This window comes from Podarcis liolepis (assembly GCF_965112155.1).
Source record: "Podarcis liolepis genome assembly, chromosome: Z".
Taxonomy (NCBI): Eukaryota; Metazoa; Chordata; class Lepidosauria; order Squamata; family Lacertidae; genus Podarcis; species Podarcis liolepis.
The window spans coordinates 25,816,805-25,829,602 of NC_139570.1; the positions used below are offsets into that span (position 1 = coordinate 25,816,805).

General features: G+C 42.5%; 1 protein-coding gene and 1 long non-coding RNA gene across 2 annotated transcripts in view; one reads left to right on the forward strand and one right to left on the reverse strand.

Annotated features, from left to right (window-relative positions):
• Positions 1–12,798, forward strand: part of LOC310698359 — a 525,075-nt gene that overhangs the window by 143,560 nt on the left and 368,717 nt on the right. The window lies entirely within an intron of this gene.
• Positions 1–12,798, reverse strand: part of AMMECR1 (AMMECR nuclear protein 1) — a 129,527-nt gene that overhangs the window by 22,159 nt on the left and 94,570 nt on the right. Inside the window, exon 4 of the mRNA XM_083485260.1 lies at positions 304–418. Coding sequence (XP_083341386.1) covers positions 304–418 — 115 coding nt within the window. The remainder of the gene's footprint in view (positions 1–303; positions 419–12,798) is intronic.

The following is a 12,798-nucleotide window of genomic DNA, read 5'->3' on the forward strand; positions in this document are numbered from 1 at the left end:
AAGAAAAAATTGAAATTCTGTGCCCTTGTAGTTAAATGCAATGTTGAAAGTTTATTTGCCAGGCGACACACTGTTCCAGAAGAGCATCATATGTTTACTTTGATTAAGTAGAGGTCTATAACCATCTCCTCTGTGCATGTTTACCCTAGTGCAGTGCAAAACAAACTCCAATGAAGGATGACAGTACTAAGTGACTATGCTAAAGTACTCTAGTCATATTTTGTTTTAACAAAGACAGAGAAATTGTGCTCAACAAAGCAGCAACTCTTTTCACAGAGAGAATAAAAGATTGAGAATCCTTACCTCCCAGTCCAAGTAATCACAGACATCTTCAAAATTAGTAAGTAGAGACACTGAGCAGAAAAGCCGTGGCAGCTCATCCCTCGTCATTGGGGGAAATCGGCTATCTTTAAGGGCACTGCGAAAGAAAAAAGAAAAGCGGGGGATGATTTTGATGCACCTTATTGTAAACAGAAATGTGCACTGAAATGGCACAGCTGAACATATTTTTAGCCTTAATAATAAATTATTAGCAGTAAATGGAAAGCTTCTGGACACTAAAACTGTTCTTTCCACCATATGTTTAGTTATTTGTCACATTCATCACCTTTCCTTCAAGGAATTCATGGTGGGTGGATAAAGGTTCTCTCCCTCCTTGCCAGCTGTATCTTTAGAAGAACACTGCAAGTTATATTAGGCCAAGTGAAACTGGCCAAGTTCACACATAACCTTCAAGCAAGAACGGGGAACTTGCAGCCCTCCAGATGTTGCTGGACTAAAACTCCCAATATCCTTGGATGTCAGCTGGGTGGGACTGATGAGGGTTAGATTCCAATAACATCTGAAGGGCCACAGGCCCCAGCCCTGCACTAAACCATTGTTTAGTGGTATGTGCACAAGCTGGACTGAGCCTAAGCAAAGTCTTAGGCTGACAAGCTCTCCCTTCTCTTCCTCTCGCAGAAGGACTTCTGCAGAGCTTAGTTTTACTTTACACAAATCCTGGTTTGTGGTTATGAACAGAGAAACAAACTCTGATCAGTTTCCAGACAAACCAACTTCAAACCATGGGTTATGAAACTGATTTAACTAACCAGATTGTGCTGTAATCTGCAATCTCAGCTTTGAGCTCGTTGTAGCTTGTTCATGTAGCACTAAACCACAGTGCTATGCTACGTGCTATATTACGTGTAAACCAGGCCACTGACCAACCCAAGGCCACCCAGTGAGTTCCATGGCCAAGTGGACCTGAACCACTCTGATTCCAGCACCAGTCATCTTAAGCAAGAGTGAAGCAACCCACGGATCAAGCAATTCATCCCCTGAAAGTGTACAAGACCATGCTCCAAATGGGAGAAAAACCTTATGGAAACAGCTCTCAGCGCTAACCAAAGTCCAGAACTGACAAAGCTTTTAGATGTAAATGATTAATATTTTAAGGATAAATATGTCACATAGATGTGCAAGTTTGATATCAGAATTTCAGTATGCAGAGAACAAATGGCATCTATTGCAGCTCTGGAGCACAAGGCGTTTTGAGGAACAGAGAAATGGTTAATCAGTGAGAAGGTTGTGAACTTGAGATAATCCGCAACTGCTCCATATTCCTACTAGAGAGTACAAAGTATGACATATCACAGATTTAATTGAAGAACTGGGATAAACTGGAGAGAAATCGTTAATGACAATACATTTCAAACAATATTTGAAAGAACATCGGAGTACAATATTTGGAAGAGGCAAGTGCACAAACCTGAAGAGCAGAGAAAATCTGTATGTGTGCTCACTTTTACCTAGGGGTGAAAGTTTGCTCCAAATATTTCTTTGAAAATTGTGATGTTGATTACAACAGCTAGCCTCTGAACATAAAAAACTGTCATAATGTGCAATACAGTGGTACTTAATTCGTTCCGGAGGTCCGTACTTGACCTGAAACTGTTCTTAACCTGAAGCACCACTTTAGCTAATGGGGCCTCCTGCTGCTGCCGTGCCACCAGAGCATGATTTCTGTTCTCATCCTGAAGCAAAGTTCTTAACCCGAGGTAATATTTCTGGGTTAGTGGAGTCTGTAACCTGAAGCGTATGTAACCTGAACTGTATGTAACCCGAGGTACCACTGTATCCATATTTGATACCCAGTTATACTGCACTTCAACATTTGATGTTATTGATTTATTACATTTATTTCCCAAAGACACCCATAGAGTGTGACATCATATCCCACATAGCAGCTGACCACATAAGCACTAGGCCTGGGCTATATATCAATATATTGCCTAGGAGCAGTATGAGGAGCAGACTGTGATGTCGGCTTCATTCAGCAGTATATCGCTGGTGAAACACCACCACTCCCGAGTTTGTCTGCTAATGACTTCCTCCAGCGAGTGTTGCTAGCAGAGGGACCCAGGAGTGGTAGCAGTTTCACCAGTGATATATTGCTGAGTGAAACCCCAATCCCACTCTGCCGATACAGCTTGTTCCTCCCTCTGCATCTTTAAACACAAAATCTCAACTTGCATTAACTGGTTCTCCACCACCACTTTACAAAACAGTGATCAGCCATGTGCAAGTAAGATCCTAGCTCTTTTTTTACCTGTTGCCTCAGTGGCTTCTAGCTGCACTGGAGTACAAAAGCACTCTGATTAAGTTGAAGCTGTGCTAATCAGCTGGATGCAAACCAACCACAGGGCTCTCCACAGGGCAATCCTCCCTGGGTATGAGCCACATTATAAACTCCACAGCATTGTTAACAGCTGTGACCAAAAATGTAACAAAGCAAGGCTCCCGAAGCCCAGAAATGCCTGTGAAGTAACCACAGATCCATCTGGACTAAACAAAATGCCGTTTGGTGGAGTTTTTTTCCACATCTCTCTGGGGTGGAAACCTTCGTCTATGGTAAATTACGTGTTTGATTTAGATAATTGGCCATCAGCAAAAGAGCTGAAAGGACAGTGAGTTTCTTGGGACAATTCAGAGGTGTACATTTTGCTGCAGGAACATTTGTTCTGTTTGAACTGAGTGGTCAGCCATTACTATAGGAAGACAAAACAATGTTATTGGACAACACATGCAGAGGCACAGGCAGAGAAAGATGAAGAAATTTCTTTGCTGAATTTAAATGACAGAGATTTAAATGAAACTATCCCAGGAAGAACATGACAGCGAGGGAACGCTAGCCTGGACCCATCCATCAGAGAAGCAGCAGCTGCAAGTAGCTTGCTCCTCTTTCTACCCCGTCGCCCCCAAGATGAAGAACTCTCTCCTCCTCCTGCCAACTGCAGTTGCCTGGGGATTGTGAAAGTTGAGGCAAAGCACACTCTGGCCTCTGCTGCCAGTCAGAGGAACAAGGGCTGCTGGGCCAACTATATCACCTTTTATTCAAGTAAGACCACCAGCAAGAAGAAGTCAACTTGGTGCCAACTGAAATTTCTGTTCACAAGGTTGCTTCCTGGCAACCTGGTTATTGAGCATTCATTCAGATTTGCTTGCACAGAGGTTATATGACTTGCCAACTGATTGTTTCCCCACACTTTCTAGTGCATTTTTTTGTCACTTGCCTTAACACAAAAAGTCCTAAATTTGCCAGGTTGCAGCCGATTCCCGCCTGCAAAATAACGACAATCTGAAGGGGACCTTGGTCATCACTTTGCTTTGGGATTCATCTTCCCTTGTGTGGCCACAACTCCACTTCCCAGCATCCGGTGTGAGGAGGAAGAGAGGAAGGAGGCAGAATCAATATGTCATCAAAGCAACAATTGTGCTTTCTGACATTTCCAAGTAACACTTTTAGGATGAAATCCTGAAAACACCAAGACCGATTGAACACGGTGAGAACTTCTTCTAATCTAAGTAAATCCAGTTAAGACTGAGCTATTAACTTATAATATTAATATAAATAAATAGAATCACAGAAATGAAAAGCTGAAAGAGGCGCTGAGGGTTATCTAGTCCAACCCCCCACAATACAGTAATAGCTTTATATTTATTTGGAATTGCAGTGTGGTTGTGTGTTAACTACAAACTGCAATACTTTGCCTGGTCAAAGATTATGCTAACATACCTCTTCCTTTCTAATTTTAAGATTTACCCTTAGCAGTGAAAATGCCAAAATGGTTTTAAAAACCTTTTAGTTTCTGAGGGCTTCCAAACAATGAGAGAAAGTCCAAATGGATAGCTTTTGACATTTGATATTTAAGATAGTCTGCAAAATGCAGAAGTAGTCATCTCGGTCCACAAGCTACAGGACAGCACCTATTTTAGGATTAATAGGTGGCCAACCAGGTGGTTGTGGGAAGCCCACAAGCGGGACCTGGGTGCGACCGCAGCACTCTCCCCATTTGTGATTCCTAGTTACTGGGATGAAGTTAAAGCAATAACAACTACGTTCAGACACAATTCTGAACTATGGCTTAGCATCACATAAGCAGGACTGGGTGAGCCATAGGCTTACAGACTCCCTTCTTTTCTGTTCTTGCTAACTGCAGTTCAACTTCAAACTGTGATTTATGAAGACGGCTTGTTTCAATAAACTATAGTTAAGATTGACTGCTGCTTAAGGTCTCACTTTTTGAAATCATGACATTTCATTGGTATGTGCTACAATGATCCACCTACAACTTTAATTATGATTTCAGCAGACCCGTTGTTAGTCTAATCTGACTAACTCTGAGAATAACGGCTACAACCCAGTGCTTTTGGTGGCAATGATTTTAGATTAAGAGTACTAAGCATAATAGTACACTTTTAGGGACTGCATAAATAACAGCATGACCTCAGTTATGAAAATGATATGCAAATGGTGTTTCATGCCGCCAATATACATCAGTGACATACTGTTCTCAGTTCAGGACATACCTCCAACCCAGCGCTGCATACCAAACCAGTTCCCCACCACCATTTTGGGATCTTGCCAAATGCGAACAAAAAGTTTTGAGACAGCAGCTGCCTCTCATTTCAGGGCTCGGAGGCATGTGGCTGCCTGAGTAAGGCTTTAAGAAACATAAAGGTAAATGAAAATTAGAAAGCTACCCTACAAAATAAATGGCCAATACAGTGGTATACAACCCAGTGATACTAGCATCACTGAATAGATTTGAGAAGTGTACTCCTACTTAGTACTACTTTCCAGTGCAAAGCCAGTGGTGGAGCACTTGCCCAAAACCATTGGGGAGGAGTGCTAATGGCATGGCTTTGCTGCCTGGAGCAGAAGGCAGGAAGAGGCATGACACTACTAGCAACTGAGTAGAAGCTGGCATGAGTGAAGCATTTTTTTTAAGTGCCCACAAAGATGTACGCCGGCAATAACATAAGGAAAGTTTCACACCCAAGTGAGGGTGAGTGACAGCTTCTGCTTCCTTTGCTAACAGAAGACATTTCAGCAAAACATGATTGGAGTGAATCACTGCCATCATCACTGCCATCACCACCACAACCATCTCTATTTCTAATGTTCAGACTGTTAAGTGCCACTCACGTAGCCAAAGAGACACCACACCACCCATGCGCAAGAGGGGCAGAAGTTTTAGCAGCCTTTGGGGAACATCATGCTTTGGAGAAGTTCAAAAAATCTTTGGTGGTGGTGGTGGTTTTTGTTGTTGTTGTTGTTTTAAAAGAACACTCTAAGAGGAAGGAACACCACAAACCAGGGGAAAGAGAATGAAATTGAGTGAAGTGTTTGGAATCCTGATCAGGAAAACTCCACATTTTGTTGCAAGTCCCAGTTATTTATTTATAAATTATTTATAATTTTTAATTGAGCATCAGCAACAGCATGAGAGAGGCATTTGTCAGGAATTCAAAATGTGTTCTGAACATTATAGAACAAAGGCAAAGGATGCTAAATGTTCATCACCTAATTTTAGATGTGTGATAAATATCTAAAAAAACCAAACACAAAACACCCTCAAGATGGCATACCAGAAAAAAGATGCATGCAATGCTTGGCAATACAATGGCTTTTAAAAAATAACTTGTCTGGGGAAGCAAACTGAGGGTGGGATTGAGTAGGTTGGAATATACCAGAGAAAACTATGATTGCGGATTTGGAAAGGTAATTCTAGAGAGTGTCATGGACAGTAGTTGGAAAATTGAAAAGAATAGTTGATTTAGTGATACGCAGGTCCTGTTTATCGAATACAATGTATTTCCTGGAAATCGTTTGTTAGGAGAGTGTATTTGCATAACGAGTCAATGATTTCCATTATTTCCTATAGAAATATTTATAATGCAGGATTTGTCCACACGCTTTCCCCCACTCTCTTCATGGTTTCTTCCTGAAATGACTGCAGGCAATCAACAAAAGAAAGACAAAGACAAACAAAAACAAAACCCAACCCTAACGGATTTGTCTGAACTCTCCTGCTCTCTGATGTATCCAATCTTGCTCCCCGAAGGAGCATTTTCTGCCCGAAAATGGCTGCTGCCAACAAGAAAAGCAGAAACAAACAAGGAAGTAAGTAAGGAAGTCGGCTGTTTGGATAAGTGAATCTGCAGAACACATAGCAAGGTTTGTGCATAATTCTTTAAATGCGGTTAAGTGAATTTTCAGATAGCGAGCAGGCAGATAGCGGGACCTGCATGTAGATACGTAAGTAGGGCTGATACTTGTGGAGAGAGCTGTATTTTCTCCCAACCTTACTAATGATATAGATTCACACTGCAAAAAGGGATGCCTCTTTGTGCAAATATAATACTGGTTTACTGAATTTGGACTGAAAACCAGCTGCCTTCACCTGGGCAACACAGCTTCCATGAAGTAGTCTAGTTCAGTAGGCTACTGAGTGAGGGCAAGACTTTTAAGTAGAGCAGTAGTGTCTGATTGATTAATCAGGTGTATTAAACCAATTAAATAATTTTGATTGACAAAAAGACACTCCTGATTTAATAAGGATTCCCGTTGTTGCTTTTTTAAAAAAATACAAGTATTTATAAAAAATGTAGAGCGAAAAAGCCCTCCTTCGCCAATGAAGACGAGGGAATGCTTATTCTGAAAGGGAATGCCTACTGCTACATGTGTGTGCATCAGCTGAAAAACAATGTTTGTTTGTTTTCCTTAGAACTATCATTTTTCAAATGAATTTTAATCCATTTAATTACCCAAAGTTAAAACTCAATATGGTCAAGTCAACTAGGATTTTTTTCAGTTTGACAGCATACAAAAAGTATTTACAGAGTGGTGGCAAAGCTCTAGAAAGAGAGCTTTTCCCACTTTATTTTTAACAGCCAGAGGGCAAGTCCAACATTACATTTCAGCAAACCGATTGCAATGAGTCAGTGACACAGCCAAGAATAGAACTCACGAGTCAGGGCTTCCCTGCCTGCTTTTTTACTTGCTTCCCCACACCCATTCCCTTTTTATAACACAAGCTATGCAAAATATTGCCATGCCCCAAGAGTTCAATAGCAAGCAGCTTAAATCCAGTTTCAGAGGGAACCATTAAAGTAAAACTAGTTCCACTCTTAAGAGCGAGGAAAAGTCAACTGATGTTTATTATGGCTGTGAATTGGTGGAGAATCAGGATTAAGAGAATGAACAGTGAATCAGACATCTTGCCCAATGAGCTAGAAATCCCCAAAGCGGCAGACTACATAACAGTGGGAAGTGAAACCGGGTCCTATGAGCAATTCAGTACTAGAGGGACACTATTGTCCCCCTGACCAAAATGGCCAGAGCAATCTTGAGATGGAAAATGAAATCAAGGTGGCATTCAAAAGAGAAAATGCTGTAATGGTGGGTTATTTCAAGTACCCTTAGATAGTTGTGTACGTTACTGTTCCAGTTAGGACAAAGTTAAGATTTCTAGATACCTTAAATGACTGTACCCTAAAACATTTGTCATGTAGCCAACCAGAGATGAGGCAACATTTGACTTGATCTTAAGTGCTGCCCAGGACCTGGTTCAAGATGCAAGTGTTGCTGAATAAACTGGGATCAAATTCAACATACAGTCGTACTTTGGAAGTTGAATGCAATCTGTTCCGGAAGTCCATTTGACTTCCGAAATGTTCGAAAACCATAGTGCAGCTTCTGATTGGCTGGAAGCTCCTGCAGCCAATCAGAAGCTGTGGAAGCCCTGTCAGACATTCGGCTTCCAAAAATAGTTCACAAACCTGAACAGTCACTTCTGGGTTTGCGGCATTCAGGAGCCAAAACGTTCAAGAACTAAGCTGTTCGAAAACCAAGGTACAACTGTATGTGTAAGCGGCCAATGGCCAAGTCAATCAAACACAGTCATATTTGGCTTCAAAAGAGACTTTGGTATTGGTAAGAAAGAAGCTGAAAGGCCAATTCAAGAAAATAGTCTCACCAGAATGCTTGGGGTTGTTCAAAAGCATACTATTAAAAGCTCACCTAGGTGGTCTACTGCTCATCAAGAAAACTACCACCAGGGTGAAGATGAGGCCAGATGGTTAAATAGCAGAGACAAAGAAGCAATTAGAGGGAAGAAGGCATCCTTCAGAAGACAAACCAAACCCTTCTTGCTGATGGGTTAGTTTTTTTTTATATGCAAGGAACTCACTCACCCAACATGTGACAGCATTTGAATGTGAAAATCCTCCACTTACACTTAAAGTGATACAGTCCAGGCATAGCTTTACAGTTTTAGTTTTGTTGAATTTATAAATGTCCCAGAGAAGCTAAGCTTAGGGTATTCATAATGTCTTGGCACAGCCTCTTTGTGGATGGCCTGACAAAAAAAAAAGAAAAAGAAAGAAATCCCACACACAGCTGCTGATACCGCTAAGCATTTCCCAGCAAAATTCTGCACTGAATATTTACCAGCGCATCCCATGTCCTCCATCATGGGTGTGGTGCTGGCACTGCAAATAGAAGAGCCAACTGGAAGCAAACGAAACTTGAGATGGGTCACGGTTTACCCAGATCTTTGACTCAGGGTGAAGGAATGTGTGGTGTGGTGGGGCTTTCCCTGAAATCTGTCCCTTATTCCAAAACAGCCACCATGGATACCTATTCCCTGGGATTTCCCTTGACAGGAACCAGGAGAATTATGAAGATAGGCATTAATTTAGAGACAGAGGGAATTTGTTAACATCTATTGATTTTTCCATTGCCAGGTTTTAGCTGGCTGAGGCCACTAACAGGCAGCGAGGGAATTCTTGTTATACTGACAATCAATATTTTCCTAGTGAAACCCCAGCAGCAATAAGCATAATTTAGCTTTATCAAAAGAGCAGCCAAACCAACAGCTTCTTTCATCTGATAGTATAAAGAGAAATACTGCTCTTGAGAGAACAGGCAAAATTCTCATTCCAGTTTTTGTAAAGAAGCTTGAGAGAGATCATTTTCAGGCAGTCCCCTTCCCACCTTTGAGAGGAAAACTTGAAATCCAAAATCTAAGTTAATGGTGAGAAATAACTCTGCCGGCTTTCACACATCATGTTAAACCATGGTGTAGTGCAATTTGTGTGAGCAGGAATGAGCTGCAATAAGCCTTAGTCTCATGCACTCACACTTATTATGCTGCCAGGGGTTGTCTGGAAAGCTTTTTGGTTTGGTTAACAACAGGTTTTTGTATTATGGGGAGTGATGAACTGTGGTTAATATTAACTATGGTTAGGTTCAAACAATCCAACTCCAAACTATGGCTTTTGAAACTGGTTGGCCAAAACTAACTGTGGTTCATGTTAACAACAATTATGGGTCCAGAAGATGCAACAAGCAGTTCTTTCTTTCCAGCACAAGCACAAGACGTGATGTGCCAACATAGCCAGTGTCTATGCTTGAGACTAGACAGCAAAACAACCCCTGCCCTAAATCCAGACCTGTGAATTATGTGTACATCCTGAACACTGCTGAAGGCAGGAAAGGAAATAAAAAAACCTACACTTGAATTTCCTATGTATTGTTGTTTTGAGCCGGAAAATGCTTTAAGATCACACAGGCTGCCAGCTGAGACAGAGGTCATACCAGAGGACAGAAATAAAAAAGCACATGGAACTGATATGGTACAACAGAGAACTGGATATTTGCCCTGGGTAAGAACAGGAGTGAAAAGAAATTCTCCATGAAATCTTTTTTCAGTCCTCTCGAAAGTTTTAAAGGCATTTACTAGTTTCCAATACATTTTTTAGAATATGCATCCCCAGCATCCTAGACATTTTATGCTATGCTTATTTTATGTTGTTTTGCTTTCACTCAAGGGAGAAAGTTCTTATACACCAAAGTTATGAAGCTGACAAGTTGAAGAATCCTGGGAGAGTTTGTGGCAAATGGAGGGACTGAGTTAAAAGAGGAGAATTTTTTTCTCCCTCCTCCAAAGCTGCTTTACCTAGAAAACTCATCTGCCAGCCACTTCCCATGCAGCCCCCAAAAAGAGTAACCTGATGTGTTTTCATACTTGTAGTGCCTAAACTGTCCACACCTACTTCAGCATAACATACCTGGTATTTCTGTTGATCTAAAGCAAGGAGGGCAACCTTTTACAGACCAAGGGCCACATGCCCATCTGAGCAACCTTCCAGGGGCCACATGCTTGTAGTGGGTGGTGCCAGAGTCTAAAGTGGGTGAAGCAACAAATGCAAAATTTGCCTATGTACAGAAGGTTAATTTTTACACTTACACACATAAAAAGAGCCTGCTGGATCAGGCCAGCAGCCCAATCTAGTCCAGCATCCTATTCTCACAGTGGCCAACCAGTTGCCTATGGGAAACATGAAAGCAGGACCTGAGCACAAGAGCATTCTCCTCTCTGGTGGTTTCCAGCAACTGGCATTACTGCCTCAAACTGTGGAGGTAGAGCATAGCTATAATGGCTAGTAGCCACTGATAGCCCTGTCCTCTTTTAAAGCCATCTGGTTTGGTGCCGCCTGTGCAACAAGTTCGATAGTCTAATTCTTCATTTCATGAAGAAGTACTTTATTTTATCTGTCCTGCATCTTCCAACATTTAGCTTCATTGGATGTCCATGTGTTCCAGCTCTAAGAGAACAGGAGAAAAACTTTTCTCTATCCACTTGCTCCAGGCCATGCATAATTTCATAAACTTCTATCATGTAACCTTTCACTCGCCTCAGACACTGCAACTCACTTCTCTATCCTCCATCCAGACAAGCAAGAGGCATAATCAGTAGTTCAGCCAGGCAAAACACTAGGGATGTGAAGAAGGGCCAGCAAGTGGGGGTGACCCATGGTGAGGTCTGAGGACCAGCTAGAGATGCCTTAAGGACTGTATGAAGAGATTGCAGCCCTGCAAAGAGTTGAGGGGAGGAGTTCCAAGGACCTGAGAGCTTGACGCCCCTCAACACGGGTCTAATGCAATAGAATGTGCCTCACCTGCCAAGACTCTAGCAGTCTGAGAACAGCACAGTTTGAGAAGCAGCTTTGAAAAGGATGTGTGGGCTGTTTGGTTGCCTCTATCTTTATCTTGCTTTAAGTACAACAAATCTTTTCTATTGAGTGTACACAAAATAAACGTTCAAACAATATACAACATTCTCAGATAAAATAGCTCAGGATCTAAGATAAGGCACAAGCTGTCTCCTTTCCTAGCATAGAAGGTGATTCGTATGCTGGGGCATGAAGTTGCAACACCAGACACAGACAAGAGGGTACCTATGTCAATTGATGGGGTATCCCCAGTCCAAGCTTAAGATCTGTCAATGATGCCTTGGTTCAAATTTCATCATATGAGGAAGGCATACTGGTCTTTCCAGTGGCCAGCGGAGCTCTGAAACACTCCTCTGTTCATTTGACTCCCTCTCTCAAGGCATTCTGGAAGCAAGTAAAGATGACATTATTTTGTTCTGCTTTTGGAAATCAGTCCCCCCCTGGTTGGTTTCCTGCTGTTCCAATGGCTGTTCTCTGTGGCAAATTTTAATGTGCATTTTTAATAGGTTTTATAGAATTGCTTTTTTTAGAAGCAGTTGCTGAAAAGTGGTCTATAAATTCCTGCAAATGAATCTGGCAGGCAGTTACATAGACAGACCCAGCACGTGACACCATCCCTAGAAAGTCCACTTCAGCACAAACACAGACACCCTGGGAGTTTGAGAAAAGTGGTGCTGGAGCAATATTTCTGGCCACTGCCTGCACTGGAAGACAACTATTTCAGCAGCCTGCAAAGTCACTGCTGGGGGAGCATCCAAGCTCAGACAATCCCTAACGCACAGTGGTTTCACAGCAGCAGTAAATGCACTTGGTCTCCCCAGTCCACAGAACATGCTGCACTCCAACCTGATGGGGGACTGTCCAGGCTAAACCACAAGCAGAAGAGGAATATCAGGGGGAGTGGGGCACTTAAGTGAGCTGCCAAAGAAAGGGGCACGTGTATAAGCTCAGCTGGCCCATTTGAGTTTTACCAAGTTATCTGCTGAATATTGATACTGTGTTTGGGGGAAGGTCTCCAAAGAGTTGGGGACTTCATTAAGGTAATGGGTAACTTCCCCCTCTCACCTTTTTTGTTGCACTCCCATCTTTAATTCGTTAGTGTCAGGGAACTGCCATCGGAGCCAGAGGGAGAGGGAGGGCTCCAGAGGGATTCCGGAGAGCGTCCCGGGAGGGAAAGAAGCAGCACATCTTCTGGGGAAGGAAATCAGCGTAACACCAGTGGAGAAGGGGGGCAGATGGGGGAATCGGCGAGGTGGCTCCAAGACTCTTCGCCGGGAACCAGTGGGGAGAGCACGGGTCATCCGATGCCCACACCCTCCCTGCGCAGAAGGCTTCCGCACAGGGAGGCTAGGAGGAGACTAAGCGTCAAAGAGCTTCTTTGCTGGAAGAAGTTCAAGAAATGCCCACTAACGGATTCTGCCAGCGATTGAGACAGCCACGGACAGAAAGGGTTCA